Source organism: Sarcophilus harrisii, chromosome 2, assembly GCF_902635505.1.
Source record: "Sarcophilus harrisii chromosome 2, mSarHar1.11, whole genome shotgun sequence".
In the NCBI taxonomy this organism is placed as follows: domain Eukaryota; kingdom Metazoa; phylum Chordata; class Mammalia; order Dasyuromorphia; family Dasyuridae; genus Sarcophilus; species Sarcophilus harrisii.
The window spans coordinates 486,424,062-486,448,801 of record NC_045427.1 but is presented as its reverse complement, the minus strand read 5'-3'; the positions used below and the strand labels follow the sequence as shown (position 1 = coordinate 486,448,801).

The 24,740-nt window shown below is 38.9% G+C and overlaps 1 protein-coding gene across 8 annotated transcripts in view; it reads left to right on the top strand.

The window, feature by feature from the left end:
• The window catches only part of BRD3 (bromodomain containing 3), an 87,275-nt gene that overhangs the window by 46,949 nt on the left and 15,586 nt on the right, over positions 1–24,740 (top strand). For 6 of the 8 annotated variants that reach the window (XM_031949443.1, XM_012554006.3, XM_031949441.1 and 3 more), the window contains 6 exons: positions 7,040–7,354; positions 8,518–8,655; positions 9,235–9,382; positions 10,916–11,130; positions 16,089–16,460; positions 22,668–22,796. In XM_031949443.1, coding sequence (XP_031805303.1) covers positions 7,154–7,354; positions 8,518–8,655; positions 9,235–9,382; positions 10,916–11,130; positions 16,089–16,460; positions 22,668–22,796 — 1,203 coding nt within the window. In that variant the 5' untranslated portion in view covers positions 7,040–7,153. Of the gene's footprint in view, positions 1–6,058; positions 6,480–6,502; positions 6,790–7,039; positions 7,355–8,517; positions 8,656–9,234; positions 9,383–10,915; positions 11,131–16,088; positions 16,461–22,667; positions 22,797–24,740 lie in introns of those variants that run through there. The other 2 variants (XM_031949445.1, XM_031949446.1) reach the window with 2 other exon arrangements.

Below are 24,740 nucleotides of genomic sequence, written 5' to 3'. Positions count from 1 at the left end.
GAGGAAAGAATGAGAACACGGAAACCAATTAGGAGGCCATTGCAAGAGTCTAAACCTATAGTATAATAGAGAGAGGTATTCCATATTAATAATTGATGGTTTTGACCAGCTTTGTTCCATACATAGGTGAGAAACTTTTGTGTTGCCCACCAGAGTTACTTCTGGAAAGGAGTATAGCACCCAGCACAGCTTGGCTAGCCCATAGAAACAGATGGGAATCAAAGTAAGACTGAGTAGCATTCTGGCAAAGTAGCACTGAGTTTATGAGAAAACACAGCATAATCTTAATGACCACAAGTAGCCACGACTTGAATTTCATATGTGTTCATTGCCTTTGTGGTCTTGTTGCAAATCAACTCTAAGTGAGGTTTTTTTCCAACTTATAATTTGTATTGCTAAAAAGCATCTCTGCATGTAAAAAAATGAGCATTCACCTAGCAGGTGCTTGGTTAATGTGCCATGGTCTTTGAGAGAGGAAGATGTGAAATGATTTGAAGTCACTAAGATCTCAATTTTGTTTGGAAACAGTAGGATTGTTTTCAGATTCCTTTCACTTTGCCTCTTTCCTGCCCCCTCAGGAATCCATTCCCCTCCCCCTTCGCCCAATGGAAAACCCAGATGACAAATGATTGGTGTTATCCAATTGGGGGTTCTGTTCTGTGGTAGATGGCTTTTGTTAGGCTACAGGAATCTACAATGGGTGACTCATTCAGTTTTTCTCTCCTGGCCTGCCCAGCCACTATATTTGGAGGCAATAACTTCCCCTGTGTCAGTTTAACTCAACAGTGCACGTGCACACAGTGTGTATGTGTGTGTGTGTGTGTCTCGATACACACATAAATACACACACACACAAAATCTATTATTATCTATTTTACTTTCTCAGACTCCAATTTCAAAGGGATTACCAGCAAAATAATCAACCCCTGATGTAGATTGGGTAAGACTTAGATTTTTTTTTTTTAATTTAAATAGCCAGTCCCTGATCTGGTAATGCCATTTGCTGGGTCAGTGCTTGGAAGCATCAAACTAAGGGAAGGGGAAAGAGTGAGTCTGCCCATTGATTGGTAAGACCTTCTCAGCCTAGATAGATAGATGACTTTTGAAAAGTTGGTTCTGTTGTGTATTGAGACAATGGTAGCATCATTGTCCATGGCCCTTGCTTTCCTGGCTTTTAAATTGACCCCACTTTCATTCCTCAGCCTAGTTTAGAAATGTTCAGTTGCCAAGACTGTTGCCATAATTAACCTTCTGATGAATTAGATTAGGAATATGAGTCCATAGATTAAGCTAGCTGTTCATTCATTTTTTTCAGCTAACTTTTGTGATGTGTCTACTATATGTACTGTACTAGTGATTAGAAGAGATAACACAGCTAAAATAAATGATCTGCCTTTGAAGGGCTTATAATCTAGTGGGGGAGTTTAAGGCATGTACACAGATAACCAATTATGTTCCAATTTATATTATGTTTATCATAACCCTTTACTCAGCAAGTAAGGATTGGAACTGATTTTTACTTCTCTGGAGAGGCTTAGTGTTTTTAACTCCTCTCCTCTGGATATGCCCCATGTTAATACTTTTATGATTCATTGATATGAAGTCTTATGAAAATATAAAAGATTCACAAGCCCTAGGAAACCTTCTGGACTTTGTTACAAAAACAGTGAATTTGGAGTCAAAAGGCCTGGGTTGGAATCCCAAGTGTGCCACATAACTACCTGTGTCACTTGATTGTGCAAGTCATTGTCCCTTTCTGGGTCTAAGCAGAATGAGGGGTTTAAGTTCTATATCTTTTAAGGTTCCTTTCAACTCAAAACTCCTATTCCTTGTTCCTGGGCATTTTTTTTCCCTTGCTCCCAAAAGCCTCCTTTCATTTCCTCCCTTTCCCAAGATATATCCCACCTCTTGGCTTGATGGGACTGTCGAGTGTTTCCTTTGGTCATTTTAGTAATATGGGAGAAACCAAAAGGATTTAAAAAAAATTGGTTATTGAGTGTTTGGATCCTTATGAGAGGTGCCTTCTTCCATTAGGTCTTACCAGAAAGGGGCTGGGAGGCGGTGGTTAGGGGATCTGGGCACCTGGGCATCTGTCCCTGGCAGTGCAGGTGTGTGCCAGTGACAAAGATAGCTTTTGTGTCAGACTTGTGGATTTTGTTACAACTCTCTCCTCACACGCACATCCTGAACGTAGCACGTCCTGAGCATGTAATAAGACCCTCACAGAATCCCAGAGGAGTTGATGTTGGGTTAATTCCATGATAAACATTATTTTTGAAATACACACTAACTTGTATTAGCTAGCATTGCGTCCATTTTTGGCAAATGTGCAACACAAAACTGAAATGCTTCAGTGCATTCTGTCTGTCTTTGGCAATTCTTTTTCTTCCACTAGTACTGATCTCCCAGGCTTCAAAGGCGGATTGAACAACAGCAGCAAAATCAGCAGAGCAGCATGGAGTGTGTCTGTCGTTGAATCCTCCTGTGTTTGGAGACTTGCACTCCATTCCTGCCCTTCCCCCTCCTTGGGCCTCCCATTGAGCCTACAGCTCTGCTCTGGGGCCTGAATTTCTTGGATTAACAGGAAGTCAGACTTCAATTACTTTGCACACATCTGTTCTTTTGTGTCATTGATAGAAAGTATGTTGTAGTTTTTGTTTGTTTGTGTTTGGCAAAGGTCAAAGAGGGCTTTTTTCTTCCCTTTGTCCTATTTGCAACATATTTTTAATCAAACCCATATGAAGGGAAGCAGCTACTCTTTAATTTCTACTCTTTGGTGGGAGTCAAGGATGCCTCTTAATTTTAGGGGCCAGGGTTTTCTCCTCAACCCTCATCAATGAGCCCTGAATACTAGTTTAAGTAATTGAGACTGCTTGTAGACTGTATAGTTGCCTCCCTCCATCCCTTCCCCCATCACCCTCCCAAAATGACAAATATGTTGAAAGGCTCTCTAAAGCATTGGTTCCCAAAATTTGGTCCAGAGAATCCTAGAGATCTCTGAAATCCTTACAGAGGGTCTACAAACTTAAAATTAGTTTTTATTTCTAATAATGGTAAATATCCCAAAACAACCCACATAATGAACTCTTTGGACAGATCCCCAATAATTTTTAGTTGTACGAAGGGATACTGAAAACAAAAATTTGTGAACTACTGCCCTAGAGAATGGGAGATGAGTTGAATGGCTTAAGATCCAGTCTTAACCCAAGCATTCTATGATTTGCCTGCATCCTGCGAGAGCCAGCACTTCCCTTTGGAATCTGTAAGATATTCTTTTTAACTTGTTTCCTGAAGTTGTTCCAAACATCCCAGGCTTTCCTCTTTTGCAGTTTGTTAAAAAGGTGAGAAGTATTGTGTGGAAGAAGTTGATGTGATAGACCCAAGGCAGCATTGTAAATAGGAGAGTTAGGACTAGGAAGCCAAATCATATTGCTTCCAGTCAACTGGCTTTTCTTTCTAGGATGCACTTGCCTCTTGGTAGACTGGGAAGAATGAAGGTCTGATCTTGCTTTGATGAGTTAAATCAGCGTTGTTAATTTGGGAGGTGGAAAGAGTTAGAGCAAGGGGAGGAAATGAGAAAGAGAGAAGAGCTGCAGTTGTTGTTTGAGGAAGACCTTTGGCTTTTCTGACTCTATAGGTTTTATAACAAGATCCCAGTTCTTATTTAAATGTCCTTTGCTTATTGTTGGATAAGTATGCCTCAGAGGACTTTTACTTTCTCTTCCCTTACTCTTTTGTTCCTTTCTTCTTTCAGCTTCACACTCTTGTTTTAACCTCCCGGCACCAGAGTAAGTGGGTTGTTTTCCTTAAGGGTGATTACACCTGGATATCTCACACAGTCCATCTCTTCTCCTACCCTTGGCTGGCATTTAGTCATACTGCAGATCTCTATGCTTTTCCTTTTTCTCTTGACTTATCCAATCTACCTGGTGTTTGTACTTTCCAAACCTTTTAGCATGAAGCCAGGGGAAGAGACCATGAGTATTCACACTATTGTTCTTTGACCAGCAAGTAAGTAGTCCAGGGAAACAGATTCCCTGGAATAGCCAAGGTCACTGGAAGAGATTCAGCATCCAACTGTTGTCCCAAACATCTGTAGAAATACTTAGCTATTGGTAGCCGTAGACCCTTTTTATTTTTTATTTTTGTTAAATGGAGGAGACACTGGCAGGAAAAAAAGGAGATGGCTTACAGGAGCCAAAGCAGGGGTCGTGTGTGTGTGTGTGTGTGTGTGTGTGTGTGTGTGTGGGAGATGGATGGGGGAGAAATGTTGGTCTTGGAGTCAGGAGATCTGGCTTTTGGACCCAAGCCTTGCTGTTGTTAACAAATTGAGTGACATAGAGCAAAACAAAAACAAACAAAAAACCTCTCAGAGCCTCACTTTTCTCATTCAGGGATAAGAATACTTATCCCCAATATGTTTGCTGTGAAGGAAATCCTTTGGAAATGTGGCATAATGAAGAACCTTGGATTTGTAGTTAGCCTTTTAGTCTTTACTCAGCTACAGGTGACTTTGGACAACAAGATGGAAATTTTTCTGGTTCTGTTTCCTCATCTGTGAGATTGGGAGGGAGGGGGTTAGGCTACCACTAGATGACCTTTAAAAAACTCTTTTGGTTCTAGATCCCAGGACCTAGAACCTGGAGTTTATTTGAGGAGTTTAAAAACTTGAGGAGTTGATATTATTATGATGAATAGTCAAGTCTTTTTCTTCTTCCGACTGGTGACTTTGTAACCTGGCAGAAAATTTAATTCCCTTCTGTCCATCTTCCAGTCAGAGATTTGTAGCCACATACAAAGCTTGTAAAGTCACTGCCTATGCAGAAGATGATAAAAATGATGAATGAAGATTTACATTTCCTTAATTTTAAAGAAGTAAAACAGGCAGAGGACAGTTAGTCACATCAATCCAAAAACAGGAATCCACTAGGGGATGAATGAACCAGGTAGCCTCACTGGGTTCAGTTCAATTGGAAACTAGGAGAACTTTTTAGTTGTCTTTTATTTGAAATGAAGGGTCCACACAGTCATGAAAGCAGTCTAATGACTACTGGAACCAACACAGACACACTGGACGTTGAACCAACAAAACATTTCTGTTGCTTAATATTTATCTAAATTCTATACATAGCAAACCAAAGCTTAGTCCTTGCTTATCTTAACATATTTACATAGATATGTATAATTTTCCCATATGTGTGCTTTTGGAGGCAGGAAGGAGGAGGATGACTTATTTGAATGAAAGAAGTCAAGATTTGGGAAAATGAGAAGTGTGCTTTAGAGAAAATTTTAACTCTAATTCTACTAAGCTTTCTTGGAGTGGTTAGAATTGAGCGTCCTTTGAAAAAGCTAAAAGAGGTAAAAAGGTTATTTTGTGTAGATTTTAACCAGGTTTAGTGACTGTCCATGTAATAGAGCAGATTACTAATGAATCTGCCCTTTGGCTTGGAAGTTGATGGTGAAACAGGTTTAACTTTATAGAATCTTCTGGAAATGGAAGAAATGTGCCTGATAAGAGTATTTTCCCCATAAGTTCTTTGGATGATATAGATAGAAGAAAGTAAACCTGCAAATAGGGCAGTGACATATGGTTCCCTTTTAAAATGTTTGTTTATTCAAAAAAGAGATGACAGACGTTCAAGTTGAGACTTGGGGTAGGTAAAATCTGCATGGAACCAATGGACAGACAAATCTAAGTTTAGTCATGTCCATTGGCCAGATGAGTGAAGACAGTCCAGAGGGATTCCTTGGAATAGCTGCCCTGATTTCTTTCCCAGCCCCCCACAGAGATGGCTCCAGGCTCCCCGCCAGAAGCAAGCTCTGAGATTCCTTGCCCTCCAGGGAGCCAGTTTCCCAACCCTTCAACTAACAATTGGGGTACTGGCCAGCTAGTTTTGTTTTTCCCTTAGATCCTGCTTGAATTAGTTAATTGGTATTGTCCTGTGGAAGAGCACCCTGGCCTTTATCAGGCCCCCTACATTTTCAGGATATGATGGCATTGTTGACAGAAATATAGACATTCAAGGGCCTTGTAGGTCCCTGGACTTTTAAGTTTCTTAATGTTCAGATTTCTATTTAAGAAATGAATAATTATCTGCATAAAAGATGTGGAACTGAGATGGACAGGATGAATGGGGATCAGACGTCTATCTGCCTTCTCTGGGCCTCTCTCAGAGTGGATTCCCTTCCTAAAATCTGATTGGCTGAGTGATCACTCATGTCACAATCTCTTAACCATCACAAACCCCTTCTCCTTGGTTCTCGTGGTTACATTAGAATCCTAGTATATAAGGGAGGTGAAGCTCAGTTAGTCAGTTGCCTGTGTAGTACTGTGAATGTCTATATTTCTACTATAGCTCTGCCTGTATTTCATTGACTATGTAGATCGATTTTTTAATTTTCTACCTGTAAACATTTTTTTAAATTGCTACAATCAAGAAAGGTTTAGATATCAGTGGAAACCAATCATCTTCCAACAAGTAGGTAGCAGGGGCAGTTTTAACTTGGTGTCTAAGTGAGCATTAGTTAGAATGCACCAGGTAACAATATCTCCCAGAATGCTTCTCTACCACCTGCTGCCTAATCACCTTAATGCTGTTGCATTTTCACTCTCTCTCAATATCAGTGAGACATGTGACCTGGGAATATTTTATCTTTCATAAACACTTGTATTTCTTTGCACTCCTAATTTTCTTTTTAAGCCATCTTTTGAGAGAGGTCGCCACATGACAGATGAGGGTTGAAAAAAACAAACTTTACAGACAAATGGTGACTGGAATGTGCTCTAAGGTAACAAAGTTGCTAGGAGGCTGGGGGCTTCTTTTCTTTCTTTCTTTTTTTGTTTTTGTTTATTTTATTTTATTTTATTTTGCTCTAGCCTGTCACATGGGTGAATTGACAGTCAGGCCCTTGAATGGATATGCTTACTGTCTGCTCCCAGGTCACATGAAGAATAGTGGCAGAGCCTCCCAAAGTCTTTAGAGATGTTAGTACTTGGTGTCTTCAGTTTGTTTCTTTGTCATTCTTCCCATTGATACAGGTTGCATGGTTGGGCCCTGGAAATGGGATGTCAATCCTATTCGGGGAGCATAAAGAAAGAAAGAGAATCTCCTAGCTGCTGCTGTGACAGTAAGTGAGATCGAGACTTCAGAAAATGTCGACAGTAACATCAGCGATTCCGGCTCCTCAGGGCCCTGTGAATCCACCCCCCCCAGAAGTTACCAACCCCAACAAGCCTGGGAGGAAGACCAATCAGCTGCAATACATGCAGAATGTTGTGGTGAAAACTTTGTGGAAGCACCAGTTTGCTTGGCCCTTCTATCAACCAGTAGATGCAATTAAATTGAATTTACCTGTGAGTATGTTCTTCTTTATGCTTTGAGTTTGATAATACATATCTAGCCACCTACATCCTTCCAGAAAACTCCTGTTGCCAGCCTATTTAGGGGTCACTAAACCTGGAATGAGTAGGAGTGGGTTCAAGGTTCAGCTTTATAGCTTTGTGTGATCCTAGGGTAAAGTTACTTCATTTATCTGTTTTCTCACCTGTAAAATGGGGATGATGATAATCCCTGCTTTAGCTGTTTCACAGGATTATTGTGAGGATAAGATGAGATAAGGAAATTATGTAAAACCCTGAATTTATAGGCCAGCTAATATCTCCCCTCCATTACTGATGCCCTACTATGGTTTGGAGGTAACCTTGGGTTTCCAAGGGTCATGATTGTGGCCTCTAGGCTCTGGAAGATGCTACAGAGTTAAAAAGGATTCTAGCAGTTGGAAAGTCCTGGTCTTGAGTTTGTTGGTAGCCTTGAGAACTGTCCTGGAGAATTTTGTGGGCCTAGAAACACCTTCCAAGCCTATGTACTAAGTTTATTAGAGGGATTGCAGTCTGTATCAGTGGAGGGAATACTCACATCATAGAACTACTGAAGTAATATGACTTCATTTTCCTGTAGAGGGTGCTTTGTTTGATATTTCATTTTAATTAACAATTAATTAAGAGCCTTTAACTCTTACATCCATAAAAAGCTGAGCTCTTAGATAAGGGCATCCCCAGTACATGGCATTTGCAAATCTACATACTGTTTCTGATCTTATTATGTACCATGAGAATTGTCTCCTTCTGGTACTTATATAAATTAGGGTTCTTTTATGAAAAGGTACAGTTCATCTCTCCAATCTTGATGTTTGTTTGCTTTTTTAAATTAGGCTCTCTGTGTTTCCATCACCTGTTACCAGAGAAAGCATCTTTTTTCTTTATAAGATTAAAAAGAGGATGAGACCTTTTTTCTGACATCAAGTTTTTAAACCTCTTTAGCATAATAGCTAGAGATAGGAGAAGTGGACAGATGTTTCTGTCTTCCTTAGTTTACTTAAAATCTCTGCCTTGTTTTAAACTAGTGATAAGAGTTACAAAAATTCTTGGATTCTGGCTTTTTGGGAGACCAAAAAATTGGCAAGAGAGCACAATGGGCTTGTTTTAAAGGACTTATACATTTAAAATCTCTCCCACAGGATTATCATAAAATAATTAAAAATCCAATGGACATGGGGACTATTAAGAAGAGACTGGAAAACAATTATTATTGGAGTGCAAGTGAATGTATGCAGGATTTCAACACAATGTTTACAAATTGTTATATTTATAACAAGGTAAAAGACTGGCTTTTTTTTTTTTTTTTTTCTTTTTAACGTGGCATTACTGTATGAGGAATACCAAGCCTTTGGCTTTTATCTTTTGATGAGGGATAATTTACCCTTCCAAAGTGTCCTCTTGAAATGACATGAAATACCCACTTAGGAGTAACCACATTGCTTTATTCTGCTCCAATTTCTTGGTCTGAAGCTTTTTTTGGTGTTGAAAGAGCAAGTGTTTGGGTAAAGTGATATATCCCAGTGTTGATAGTGAGTCAGAGCCTAGATCAGAGACTAACCCCTTTAATTCTAGCTCTTCAGGATTTGATTTGGTATTACCCAATGTCATTACCTCCTTAGAGTCAACCTCTCAGGGTTGCCCTGAATCTATCTTGGCTCTATTTGCTATAAGCAGAGCATGCTCTCCCTTAGACTTCTTGGGGGTACTGCTGTTTTGTTTTTCTAGTGCAGCTCTAGCACCATTATCCAATTTTTCCTCTCGTCTGAACCTACCAAATTTTAGTTTTCAATAATAGTTGTTTCAGCACTGGTCTTCTTTCCAGTCACTGATGACCAGGCCTTGTTCTGTTTCTCCAGCCCACAGATGATATAGTCCTCATGGCCCAAGCCCTAGAGAAAATTTTTCTGCAGAAGGTAGCCCAGATGCCCCAAGAGGAAGTGGAATTATTACCACCAGCTCCTAAGGGCAAAGGTCGAAAACCAGCAGCGGGAGCACAGAGTGCAGGTAACTGTGGGATGTGGAGTTGATAACACCTGGCTTTTCTTTTTTTTTTTTTTTAAGGTTGAGACAAAGAAATGAACATATCCTACTGTTCCTGAAGTAGCCTCACAATGACAGTGATCCTTTTTTTAAATGTGTTCTCTTTGGCCTCATGCTGCCTATTTGTGGAATAGATCATGGCTGCTACAAAACAAGCAAGACACCCTATATACATACCATCAGCACAGTACCCTGTCCATTCTTGGCTAATAGTGAATGAAAAGGAATGAATGTATGAATCAGTTTGTTCAGTTAACATATCTTAGTGATTTGGCTTCCCTCTCATATAGGGATATGTTTGTTTTTTTTTTAATACAGGTGTTTTGATGAATGGAATACACCATCTTCCAGGGTCCTGGGGAAGGAAGAGAGGGATTGTGAGCAGTAGCATGGCACAGTGCAGTGGGTGCTAAAACTTTTTAGTGTTGGAACTCCTTTACATTTTAAAACTAAGGAACACCGCCCCCCCCCCATAGCAAGAATTTTTGTTTTATGGGTTATATCAATATTTTATTGTACTAGAAATTATAGTATCTTACTATTAAATGGTCTTGACCTTAAAGAACCTATAAAAGGGTCTCAGAGATCCTAGGAGCCCCAGGACCAGGCTTGAAGGAACCACTGGTGTGGTTGAAAGAATACTGTATCTGAAGTTAGGAAGACCTGGTTCTGAATCCTCTTGTGGATCAGTCAGATTCTCTTAAGCCTCAGTTTCTTCATCTGAAAAGAAGAATAATAAGAGGATTATATTTTAGGCAATGGTTTTGCTAACTGTGTGAAGCACTTAAAAAAATCCCCAAACCTATATCCCAAATTTGGTGTTAGAAGTGAAAGGTACTGTCTCTTCTTAGTCATCTTACATTGGCCAACAGTGTTGAAGGGAGGAGGGAGGAAGTGCAGAAGCTTTGTTAATAGATGAGCCTTGGGCAGTGGTCTGAGCCTTGGTGGTCCTGGGTAATTTATGAACCAAGACACCAAGTGAATTGACACCGAGAAGAGATCTCTGCTTGGTAAGAGTTTGATTGTGCTGCTGTCATCCAGGTCATGGCAGGGTTCACCAGCTTAGGATTTGCATAAACTAGTGATTTCATTGAAAAGATGCAGAGATAATTCATTCCTTCTAATCTATTGTGAAGTTTATAACCATGCTCATTCATTTGCTTGGCACGTCATTATTGAGCACCTTCTGCATGCAAAGAAAAGCACTGTGTTGTTTGGAGTATGACTTTTTCCTTTTCTCTATGAGCTGTACAGACTTTGAGGAAATAAAAGAGCACAGTAATTACAAAAAAAAATGCACAATTCTCAGTGCATAAAAAGGCCATGTGAGTAGTACAGACAAGAATGTTTTAAAAATGCAGAGGAGGGGACAGTTCACTTCTGACTAGGGTGATCCACAAAGCTTATGGAGGAGGTCAGTTTGGTTCCTAATTTGATTTGGTTGTGGGAGGAGAGCAGATATCAGATGGATTTATCTTTCCTCATCTTATTTTCAAGGAGCACAGCAAGCGGCAGCCGTGTCCTCTGTTTCCCCACCGACTCCCTTTCAGAATGTACCTCCTGCTGTCTCCCAAACACCAGTGATTGCAGCAACTCCAGTGCCAACCATCACTGCAAATGTCCCATCTGTCACGGTCCCTTCCACTGTGGCCCCACCTCCTCCTGCCACTCCTATCATGCCCGTGGTTCCACCTACACCACCTGTTGTAAAGGTAAGCAAAAAAAGTCTCCCTTCTCAAGTCTCCAGGCTGTAAGTTGTGAAGAGATTTTGAGTAGATTCCATGGTGCAGTACCCTATGTACCCTATAGGCATTTGGAGGTGGCCAAGCTTGGCAGGGAAGAATTACCAAACTTTGTCTCTCGCTGCAGACTTAGAAGCCTTAGATAATCTCACATGAATTGGTAATATTGTCTGTCTTTTTTTTTTTTTTCCTCTCTGCCTGAAAAAAATGTGCCATTGATATTAGAATCTGCCAGAGTAGGAGGATTGATTATTTCAGACTCTCAGATAAAATCAACTCACTAAAATTTCTTTTGGCACGGACATGTTTGCCAGCCCTTCCCACACTTAATCAGAGTTATACTATGTCTTATCAATGGGGATAAGGAGTAGCAGCATGAAGATTTGAGCCTTGAATACTTGTTCCATTTTAATTTAAAAAAATTTTTTTTTATTGCAGCCTGATGTTTTTCAGGGTTGGTCTGATTCTGTTATATTCTATTCTACTCTAGCACATAGTCTCTCTTAATTTGCCTGATGGGAAAACTACTTGTTGGTGTGCTTTGGATGAAAACTAGAATTTTGTCTTTTGATTTGGGCTCATCAGTTGTCTTAAATTTGTATTGAGAGATGAACAACTTCATGGATTGTTGATTTGACCCAGTGAAGGCTTTAACACCACCTTATGTAAAGTAGATGGCGATATGAACAGGTTGTCAAGTGCAGTATGTAGCCTTTGTAAAAGGGAGGATTCATTTAAGGGAACAGGGGAGATGATCAATCCAGTGCTGTCTTCACTTGTATTACAAAAGGACCATTTTAAATTTAACAGTATCAGTTAATTGACAAGTATTTATTAAATACTAAGAGATACAAAAAAAGGCAAAGACCAGCCCTTGCTCTCAAGAAATGTTTAGCCTAATGTGGGAGACAGCATGTAAATAAATAGTCTCATACAGGATTTGGGCAGAGATGGGCAGAGAAGAAGGTACTATTTGGGGTGGGAGTAGTGGGGAGGGAAAAGGGATACAGAGAAAAGAGTACTGAACTTGGACACCTAAAACCTGAACTGAAGGTTCTGTTTGTGCTGCTTATTAGCTTGGGATATCTTGGGGGGAGGTTCCTTTGTAGAGAGCTGAAACTCTTGAGTTTATGCACTGAGGTCCGGACAACTGAGCACTTAAGGCTAATTACTGATTGGACAATACTCTATAAGCATATACTTGGAAAATGGCCCTTCCCACTATCCTGTGCTGGCTCGATAATTGGTGTATACAGAGAATTGTAGGAGGGACTAGGAAGGTAGAGTAAGATTAGCCAGGGTCACTTTGATGGTAGATGAGGAAGAAGGAGGTCATGGAGATTCTGTGTCCATCCAATTCTAAAGTCCATCTACCTCTAAAAACCAAGAATAAAGACCAAGGACTTTTGCTTATCCTGACTCCGGCTGATTCTAAGGTATTCAGGGTGCTAACACGGTCATCACATTCCTTCGTCTTCCTGAACACATTTTCCTCATCTATAAAACAGGGATATTATTAACATACATGCTTTCAGAATGCTTGCCCCATAAAAATCTTGTTTTATAAACAATATTATTACTTATTTTCATTATTATTTTAGACTAGACCTGTGATTTCATCTATCTAGGGAACTCCTGGTAAGGGTGTTCATCCTTCCACTGATGTATATTAATAACTTCTTTGCAACATATAGAATTCTTATAGAACTGGCCAGGTACTGAGAGGTTGGTTAAATGCTTTCTCCAGAGTTACAGAACCAGTATAGGTTAGAGTTGGCTCTGAAACTAGGTCTTTTTTACTTCTTGTTCAGGTCTCCAATCATATTACATAGCTGCAAGCATTATTATATCCCTTTTTACACATGAGAAGATTCAATCTTAAATGAAATGGCTTGTCCAAAAGCTACCTATTACTTAAGTGTGAGCCCCAGGACCCAACCCCATGACTGCTAACTCCAAATTCAAGTCTTTTTCTCCTATATCATTTGTTGATAATAATAACATATGCACTACCTCCCTTGTGTTGTTGCCATGACATGATGATACTGTAAGGCACTATAAAAGGGTAAACAAATATCCTCCTCTTCTTCATTATCAGTGTTAACAATTGCTTCTAGTAATAATGCAACTCAATTCAACATTCATTTACTAACACCTAGTTGTACTTGGCTTACAGTTTAATAAATATTTGGTTCAGGTCAAAATGAATGTGCTGACATGGTGCCAAAGGGTTGGGGGAAAGAAAATCTTTGAAAGAAATCTTTGAAAGAAAGAAATCTTAGAAATCTTAGAAAGAAATCTTTGGCTTTTGAGAGCTTCCTGAAATGATAGAGAGATATGCTTATTGAGATTCTCTCTGGCCCCCAAGTCCAGTACCCACACTATCATAGATTTAGAGTTACAGGCCTAGAGAAGTTAAATGACTTATTCAAGATCACAGATAAGTTTCAGTCAGGCACATTGGACCCCAGCCTTCTCCTCAACACACAACTTCTCATTTTACATAGATGTCTCAATTTCTAAAATTTCTTGAGGGCAAAAAGTTCCTAACACAGTATTCTGCATATGAGAGGTGACTATTCACTCAATAAATATGCAATAAGCATTTCTTTATGCATCAGGACCTTGAGCTAAATAGTAATGACTGCTAGGTGATGAGGTGTATAGTGCACTCTACTTAAAATCAGAAAGATGAATCTTTGAGTTCAAAATGCAGCTCAGATACTTGTATGTCCCTGGGCAAATCACTAAATCCTGGTTGTCTTAGTTCCTAATCTTTAAAATGAGCTGGCAAAGAAATGGCAAACCACTCAAGTATCTTTGCCAAGAAAACTTCATATGGGGTCTCAGAGTAAGATACAGCATTAAGCTTTATACAATACTTTACATCCATGAGAGAGTCCACAATCAATGTGGACTCTGCCCTTATGGAGTACATAGTGGAAGCTGAGAACTCTGAGCCCCGAATAACTGTGTAATCATGGGCTCTGTTTTCTGGGAGAGATCCAGGTATTCCAATGTTGCTTTTACAAAGTGAGCTGTTTTCTTGTATTCTTTGTGATACTGCATCTTGCATTGCTTTTTACCCAGCAAGTGATCATTCTTGTTTCTGCTGAATTAGTTGACAAAAAAAAAAAAAAAAAGGTGTAGTGGAAAGAGAGTGGCTTTGGAGTTGGGGACCTGCATTTCAGTCTCAGCTTTGCCTTTAGTACCTATGGGATGTTTAGATAAATCTATTAATGAATGAAAAAGCATTTATCAAACACTTAATGTGTATTGATCACCGTGCTAAGCAGGGCAGTCCCTGATTTTGAGGAGTTCGTATTGTAATTGAGAGAAAGGGTATAGATTTAAGACAGATGGAAAAGCTATCTTAGGAAGCATCTCTTTGTAGTTTGGAACTATGCTCAAAAAGTTATCAAACTGTGCATACCCTTTGATCCAGCAGTGTTACTACTGGGCTTATATCCCAAAGAGATTATAAAGAAGGGAAAGGGACCTGTATGTGCACGAATGTTTGTGGCAGCCCTGTTTGTAGTGGCTAAAAACTGGAAACTGAATGGATGTCCATCAGTTGGAGAATGGCTGAATAAATTGTGGTATATGAATATTATGGAATATTACTGTTCTGTAAGAAATGACCAACAGGATGATTTCAGAAAGGCCTGGAGAGACTTACACGAACTGATGCTGAGTGAAATGAGCAGGACCAGGAGATCATTATATACTTCAACAACAATACTATATGATGACCAGTTCTGATGGACCAGGCCATCCTCAGCAACGAGATCAACCAAATCATTTCTAATGGAGCAGTAATGAACTGAACTAGCTATGCCCAGAAAAAGAACTCTGGGAGATGACTAAAATCCATTACATTGAATTCCCAATCCCTATATTTATGCACACCTGCATTTTTGATTTCCTTCACAAGCTAATTGTACAATATTTCAGAGTCTGATTCTTTTTGTACAGCAAAATAACGTTTTGGTCATGTATACTTATTGTGTATCTAATTTATATTTTAATATATTTAACATCTACTGGTCATCCTGCCATCTAGGGGAGGGGGTGAGGGGGTAAGAGGTGAAAAATTGGAACAAGAGGTTTGGCAATTGTTAATGCTGTAAAGTTACCCATGCATATATCCTGTAAATAAAAGGCTATTAAATTAAAAAAAAAAAAAAAAGAAAATTAAAAAAAAAAAAAAAAAGGAAGCATCTCTTTGAGGATTCTCATAGTATTTGAGAAGCTTGCCACTCTTCTCCATGTGCTGGTGGCTTAATAGGTCAGCCTTGCCCTCTCTTCAAGTGACCATATTGGCTTGTTTAGAATCTTAATAGCACAATGGCAGATCTCACAGGAAGCACTGTTGGTAGGTGACTGCCTACTCATCCAAGTGGTTTAAGCAAGCATATCTGCCCTGGACCAGGGGCCTCAGTGACTTAGTCCACTAGCATTGCGGGGAGGAGAGTGTGCTTACATTTTAACATCTGCAAAATAAGGGGTTTAAATTAGATAACTAGTAACACTGGAGCCCTGCCTCCTTTAACCCTCAAGTTTGTATTATAATTCTTAGGTCAGATTCTTTTCTGCTAGAATGAAATTTAACAACTTCTGATGATCAGGGTAGGCAGCTGTTGAAGCAGCTAATTCAGTGGAGGTCTAGGAAGGAAATGGGGTCTGATCATTTCAGAGAACCTTGATGCTGGACATTGTTTCCCCCCTCATAACATGGGGATAATGGAGAACAAAAAACCCTTTGACATCCTGAACCCATAGGTTCTAAATTAATGTGAATTGTTATTAGCAATATATTTTAGATAATCTTGAAGATCCTTTCCGTCTGTGATCCTGTGACTGTTGTTATATAGGTAATAGTTGTTAATTGTTATTCACAAATCCTTCCCTTCTCCTCCTTGTTTCAGAAAAAGGGAGTGAAGAGAAAAGCAGATACGACCACGCCGACAACCTCAGCAATCACCGCCAGCCGGAGTGAGTCGCCCACCCCGCTGTCAGACCCTAAGCAGGCCAAGGTGGTTGCCCGACGAGAGAGTGGAGGCAGACCCATTAAACCACCAAAGAAAGATCTGGAAGATGGGGAGGTCCCCCAACATGCGGGGAAGAAGGGCAAACTCTCTGAGCACCTCAAGTACTGTGACAGCATCCTCAAAGAGATGCTTTCTAAGAAACATGCTGCCTACGCCTGGCCGTTTTACAAGCCTGTGGATGCAGAGGCTTTGGAACTCCATGATTATCACGATATTATCAAACACCCTATGGATCTCAGTACTGTTAAAGTATGTGCCACGTCTAACGTGTGTCTAGCCCATTGGAGCTTTCTCTGACCTTTTAGGCAGCTCCATGGGGTGGGTCAGTTTTAGGAAAGGGGATCTTGAACCTCCCAGAGATCTCTGCACAAAAGATTGCCTTAGGCCTTCTCGGGCTGGAAGGGACCACTGACAGTCCATTCCCCTGACCCAAACCATACTGGGTGGTTGGTTGGTGATATTGTTCCCCAACAACCCCATTCTTTGAAACTGTTGAACCCCATTTCCTTCTTGAGACCTCAGCTGAATTAGCTGCTTTGACAGCTTCTTGCCCTGATCGTCGGCTGTTGTTATACTTTATGCCGGCAGGAAAGAATATGGCCTAAGAATTACAATACAAGACCGAGGGTTCAAGGATGCAGGGCGCTAGTGTCACTGGTTGGCTGTGTGACACAGAACATTGTCTCAGTCTCCCCCCTTGTAACTGGGGATAATTGAGAACAAAAAGCCCTTTGACATCCTGAGCCCACAGGTGCTAAGTTAATGTGAATTGTTATTAACATGTATTAACCATATATAGTTGCCACCTTCTGCCTAACTTAGTGACTTACCTCTTCTTGTCAAAGGGCCAGCTGTCTTCAGGCTTTTGGGTGGGGTCCTTGTTCAAAAAGGGTAAGGAATCAAGAGTTTCTTTGTTCTAAGTACACCTACTATACTTAACCTCACAGATCTCCTGCCTTATAGATTCACAGACCTGCCTTTCTGGTCACTGTTGGTGTCCTGAACAAACCAGTGGTGGTCAAGTGGGGACAGGGTAGGGAGGTGTGGCTCAGGCCCCTGGTGGCGTCCATCTTCCATTTTTCCTGGTGAAACGGGGGTCCTTTTTTGTTTGATCTTTTTTTTTTTTTTTTAACCCCTTGAAATGACATTAAGGGCTATAAATTTTTTAGGGTTCAACAGAGTTGTCTAATCAGAGAACAGGAATGAGTCTGTATTTTTGAAATAGGAAGAAAGAATAAAGAAAAAACTGGATGAATACAGAGGTTAAGGCCTCTTGGCTCAAACTTGGATTTTGAATTTCTTACTTTACTCTTGGTTGTTCTTCACAGAGTTTGAGCCATCTGTGACCTTGCTCATTGACATAAATCTTTATTTTTTTTCTCCCCTTCATTCTGAGCTTTGGCTAGAACAACACATGAGTTTCTCATTGAGAACTTTTGTCCCCTGCAGCATTTCAATTCTAACAGATCTCTTTCTAAGCTTTAGTCTAAATCCAACTCTGTTTTTGTTGCTTACATTCTGAAGAATGCTATTGGCAGTTGGGGTACTCAGTGGCCCATTTCATGTGACCTTTTGTGAGCAGCTCTGGTGTGGTTGCTTGAGCTCTGCTCTTTACAGAGGGAGAGTCATCGTCTGTCTTGCTGACTATAAGGCCTAAATCTTAATTTTAAGCCTCTGTAGGTCAGACTTATTTGACAGTAATTGCACCTTGAACAGTATTTTATCTTCCTTATGTTGCTTCTCAGTTCCTCAGCATGTACCTTAACTCCTGTAAGTTCAAACTATGGCTTCTCCAAAATAGAGGCAAACCATATCTAATGGTTTATTATGCCATTGGGGAGAGTGGGACATGGAGTATCCAATTACTATCTAGGTTGCTTTGGAGTGGGGTTTTAATGTAATAGGGGAATGGGTTCACTTGTGGCATATCAGATTCCACATTATACTGAACTTCTATGTAATGGAGTCAACATTTTCAGGCTCTCTTATAAGGTTGGTCTTGGTTCCAAATTATGTTGCAATTATGTGATACTTATTCATTGTCTTCAGGTATTGTTTTGTTCCATAGATGAAGCCCTAGGTTCCTTCTGCCTCGTGACTTAGGATGGTCAACAAATAGGTTAATATTAGAATTTGAACATTCCCAAATCGCCTTTTTAAAAATTTTATTCCCAAATCTCTACTCTGCTACTGACTTTGTGTAAGCTATTTGATTATCTGGGCCCTGATTTTTTGCATCTGTAAGATAAAGACATTTCCTGTCTTCTCTCCATACATCAGAGATGTGAAAAGGGTGAATGAAATGATCACTGAATCAGAGGGATTTAGAGAGTTCATATAGTCTGTACCCATTACTTGACAAATGGTGAGACCATGGTCTAAATTTGAGAAATAACTGGCCCCAATATAGCTGGTTAATGTTTGAGTGAGGATCAGAAACCAAAACTCACACTCAATTTTCAGCTCATGCTACAATTTTGATGCCATCAGAAGAGACTTACTATGTAAGTATGTCAGCCTTAAGAAGAGCCAGGTATTTGGGGTTTATTAGAAGAATGGAATGGCTCAGTCAACAGCATTTATAAAGTACCTACCATATGTTTCAGGCACTGTGCAGCTTCTATGGATTTGGATATCAAATGGGTGAAAAAATATCTTCCAAAACAAGTGCAGGCACGATGCCTGTGAAGTCAGTGCTAATTCACCAAAGTCAAGCGTTCTTAGGGGTTTCTGTTCTTGTAAATGCAAAAAGCAGCTCATACTGCTTTGCAGTCTTGTCTTTGTTACTAGAGCCCTTTAAAAGTAGTGACTATCAAACCACTCTGTCATAGGGTGGTTACTCTTAAAAACCCTTAGCTTGCATCCAATTGTAGAGGTGGGAAAAGGATTCTGGACTTGGAATCAGAGGTCCTAGGTTAGAATCCTGGATTTATCAGCTATTAAATGACATTAGGCAAGTCACTTTCTGCAAAATGAGAAAAGTTAGACTAGATGGCCTTTCAGGTCACTTTTGCTATAAAACCATGATTCTCTGATCTCTGTCCCATTTCTGTTGACTTTAATGCCTGGGATAGAGAGCAATATTACTAAATGAGTTAGCATCTCTCCTGCTTTGCCCTTGAAACTCTTTTGCCTTTAGACATGCATGCTTGTATGTAGTCCTTTTGTTTCTGTGGCTTTTGAGGTGGTCCTGCTTTGGAGGAGTTGAGATACTTTAATTTTACAATTCCATTTTCCATTATTTAGACCAAAAAGATTGACATGTCAGCTAATCCTAATAATTCTCCATCACTCAACACATATATTTAATGTTTAAGGGTTTGTTCCTAAGCCACAAAAATGTGGAGGATGGTCAGGTTATGACAAGAACCTATGAATTCCAAGGATGCCATGGACATTTTCAAATGCTGTTAGAAGGATCAGAGTTACCTTCCTTACAAGCCCAGGTGGACAGTCACAGTTGGGTATTAGAAACATCACAAAATTAGTTTTAGGAAGTAATTAATTTTGATGTCAGAGTAAAGGCAGGAACTTGCCCAACCTCTCCCCCAAACCGCTCCAAATTCCTTTAAGTGATGATCTGAACAAATTTTAGAGCATGAGAACACCCAAAAAGACGGAGTAGAACATTTTCCAGCCAAAGGCAACTTAAAAGGCTATAATTGATTTCTCTTCCCCACTCCAGTCCCCCTATCCCTCCTTTATACTTCTTTGCTGTATGAATTTTTTGGGGCATTTGTTATTGCACTGATTATCAGTGGGGATAATGAGTGGGTTTTGAGTTTAGACCAAAGTAAAATGTCTTTTACCATAACTTATTCTAGGGATTTGATTTGCCTTAGAAGCAAGGATAAGAAAATTTTGGAAAGTAAACTTTTCTATTCTAATTGGTTTTACAGAGCTTTAGATCTTTAGTTATGATGTAAGAAAATGGACTTCACATATTCTCTGCTATCCCTCCCCCCCAACCAATGAAACCAAATGAAAACAATGCATAAGCCATATTTATTAACTATGGCCTCAAAACCAGAAGGCTCAAAGAGAAAATTTAATCTTTGCTTTGTGATATAATTTTTTAAAAATTGGGATAATCTCAGTTGCAAAACATAAATTTATAATCTAAGGCGGGGAAACTCAGTCTGTGGTTATGGTCTGGATTTGAGTTTAAATTCTAAAGGAATTTTTGTCTGGTGTGTGAAATCCACGAAAGTTATATGTAGTAAAATTCTATCTGAGATTTTTGCAAGCATCAACTCTGAGGGGGATATATGCATATGGCACCAGAAATCATAGGTGCAATTTTCATAACCAGACTATGGCACAAGTCCAGAATTTTTGCCTATATTGAAACAGTATGGAAATGTTCAACTTGACACATAATTCAATTATATCTGCTTCATTTGCCTTTTAAATCATATAATCCTAGATTTGGAAAAAATCTTAGAGATCATTTAGCAAATTCTGTACTCTAGTGTCCATTATGAGTGGTTATCTGACCTTTTCTTAAATACTTTTAGTGACTACGAGCATGAAGACTCCCTAGGCAGTCTGTTTCATTGTTCAATAGCTCTTTCCTTGTCAGGAAGTTCTCCTTTATATTGATCCAAGATATGCCTGCCTATAATTTCTGGCAGGTTCTAGTTCTGCCCTTAGAAACCACAAAAATAAACCTTATCTCTTTTCCACATGACACTTATTTAGTCATGTAAAGATAGCTGTCATGTTCTACATAACTTTATCTAGCACTCTACAACTTTTGTTATTCATAAATTTTTTTATTCTATCTGCATATTTTTAATCCCAGGCCCGTTTATGCCCTTACTATTATATTCCTGGTACTACTATTCTCCCCACCAATCATTAGTACTCAGTGCAGACTCACTTTAATGGTCATGTAAACCAAATGTAAAGATATTTTTTTGCTAAAGATTGATCATTCCAACAAAATAAGCATGAGTCTTTTGGGAAGGGGGGAGGGGAGAAGTAATCTATGCTAACTACCATATCTCTGATGCCTCTAATAGTACAGCAAATCAAGAGTTTATGACTCTTAATTCACAGATGGTTTTTGAAATCTTTTAGCCAATCAGAAAGTTTAGTTTTTCTAAAAGTACTATAGAAATCTATGTCATTTGGATTCAGTATCTGTTCCTATTAGTATCCCTCAGTGGCTCTTAATAGCCTACTTAAAGGTAGACAATAAGATGGATTTCCAAAAAACAAACTGTTTGCCTGTTAATTTTATAACAACCAGAGGTTTGCTCTGCGGGCAAAATCACAATTTAGAGAGGCAAATGCTTGGGTAAGGGAATCCAATAAAGGCCACGCTAATGGCATGCTAGGAGTGCTTCTATAGCTCTTTGCAGTACTTGGTCCTGACCATTTCCTTCATCTCCCCTTCAGATTCAGGAATGTTTTTCTAAACCTGAGATTCCCAACCCTGCTCTTAATTTCCCAGGATTTAGACTTTTATTTATTCTCCCCTTTTGGAAGGAGGTTTAGGGAAGTATATTTACAATATCTAATAGAGCTGGGCTATACTACTTTTCCTTTTGTGTAATAGGTGCTGTCATCTAACACATGATAATGAAATTTTCCTAGGTCTGAAGATTCCAATTCTGTAAAATGAACTAGTGTATGACTTTATTAATTCTGTAATTTTGTATATAATTCTACAAAACTAGTTGATTCAAAGAAGATATATTTCTTAATGTGTTAGCTAATAAGCAAAAACAAATTTATCACTGTCAATTGGAAAAAAAAATCTTGTGATAAATCTTACTGTGAAAGTATAAAAATGATTTTATGAGTTCTCAGTATCACAGTAAACCTTGTCAGGGTAGGATTTCTGTCGTGTTTTATATTTGTAAATCTATAATCGTAACAAAATTTAGGAAGAATTAATTTCTTGCTATTTTACTTAGAATTAAACCTTTTTTTTTTTTATTTTGTGAGAGACCAGAAAGGATAGTCTACCAGTCTTTCTTTTGAAATACTGAAATACAATTGTCAGGGAGCCAGATTAACATAAAATCTTTCCCTTTTTTTTTCTTTGAGAAGTCATTTAATAGATTGATCTTTGTCCTAGGTAGGGAGTCAGAAGAAATGGGATCCTAGTCCCAATTCTATGCTTTTGAATAACTGTTTTATTTGATTGACTTAGAACAAGATCTTTGACATCTCTGAGTCTTGATTTCCCCATTGCAAACTGAAGATAATATTTAGTCCTTCCTTATGCTACTAGAATGTGACAAATATGAACTGATAAGTAACCATTTTATTTCTATGTTAACTTGGATACATTATACTTGGATACAGATATGTAGCTATAACAACACAGAAACACATGCATACGTCTAAACACTGCACTCTTGGAGCACCTCAGAAAAGAGATTATAAGATCAAGACAGACAATTAATTGCACACATTTACCCTGTTTTGATTGTATGTTTACAGAAGAAAATGGACAGCCGTGAGTACCAGGATGCACAAGGCTTTGCAGCTGATATACGGTTAATGTTCTCCAATTGCTACAAGTACAATCCTCCAGACCATGAGGTGGTGGCCATGGCCAGGAAACTTCAGGTAAATCCATCTATAAAGGCATCTCTTTCCCTGAAGAATCAAAACAAAAGCAGCCTTCTTCTCACCCTCCCTTTCCTCTAGACTGAGGAAGAATATGTGTATTATGCATCCATAGATCTAAGCTTTGGGAAACATTTAATCTGCCTATGCTTGGATTGTAGACTGAATAGCTAAGCAAAACTCTGGTGCTTTTGAAAGGCTGAAAAATGCCAGAAGTTTTAAGTTGTTAAATATATTAGTTGGTATTAAGGTTGATACTAAAGAAATTGCTATTTAAAGTAGGACTGTTGGCCTCAGGAAGCTATCAGTCTAGTTGTAAAGAATCAGAAGAGACTGTACAATGTATGATGTAAGCAAAAGAGAAAAAGCCTTTGCTCACTATAATGATAAATACACACCTCTGATTCATCATTTTGTTTGTCCATAAAAGACTAATAGTATTTGGTCCTATCCATCTCATCGGGTTGTTGTGGGGAAATTGCTTTGTAAACTTCAAAGTGCCATATAAATGTATTGTTACTTTGATCTATAGAAAATTTTATCATTGCCAAGGAGGTGGCATTCAAAACCAAAAGGGCAACTCCTTATTTAAAAATACCTTAAGTTTTAAAGGAATTTGAATTTTGAGGTGTGAGAGCGAGGGAAACATTCTCAGGTTGTCCTTCCTTGCTCTCTTAAATTAAATAGTCTTTGCAGTATTAGCTTATCTACTCTTTAGGATCTTCTGCTAAGCCCCTATATTTCAGGTACCATCTCTTTATGGACAGATGAAATTAAAAACATTGTTAAGCTGGGATAGTGTGATGGCTGGAATACTTTCCATGTTGTCTCTAAATTTGACCATAGCTTTCTTATATTAGATAACAGCCTTTTATCTAAATTTGGCCATAGCTTTCTTACATTAGATTACACAACCTTTTATCTCTTTAAATCGGTGGGAAAATTGACAGCACAGCACAGATAACAATATTACTTAAAACCTGGCACTGTCCAGAAAAACATAGCCCAAACTACCCTTTTTTCATAATTATATTCTACTGTTGGTGGATTTTCTCTTTTAAGCACTTTGTTAATGAAATAATGTTTGGCTTTAAGGAAAGAAAAGACAATTTAAATAATTTGTCATTATATACTAGGTAGGGGCAGGAAGGGGACTGATATGCTGGGTACATGGAAGATTTCAGCCAATAATTGTAGGTCAGTTGATTGATCCTGAGGGAAGAGAGATACTAACTTGGTTGTGTGACTAATATAGACCAAACGACATTTTGAGGAGTTGAAAAGGTAGTTGAAATAATCAGGGGAGGTTTTTAATTCTGTGGAAAGTGCTCATTAGTAATAGGTCCAAAGAAGCAAATTAATTGTAATTACTAATGAACATAATTAGTTGTTCCAATGGCTAGTTATAAAAAACTGAATGGTAGAAATCAGATTCTAAAGCTTTTGCAAAGGAAATGTTTTCAGTTTGGTTTAAGGAGTAGAAATAGCATTTTTTAAATTTATAAATGACTGGATTCTGCAGAAGTCCCAAAGTCAGTACCTAAGTTAGGGAATGAGGGCTTGTAGTGATAGATGTTTGTATTGCAAGCATAGGTTTTCTTATCCTATAACTCTCTCACTGAACTTTCATCATTTTCTTCTCAAATAGCCCCAAGGGATCTCAGTGCTGCCCCAATGGCATAGACTAAAAACACTTCTTCCACTTGGAAGGAGGAAAGCTGAAATTGGAATGTGATTAAAATATCTGAAACCATGAAGGACATAGAGAGGGGAAGAACACACACTTGTTCACCAAGCCTTGTATTATGGGATCCATTTAAAGTAAAAGGACAGAGCTGTAGGACAGGCAGAAGTATGTCTTCTCTGATACATCAGGATGGTGAGAAACTCTATAACTCTTTACCCAGATAGAATGTTCAAGCAAAAAAAAAAAAAAAAAGTAAA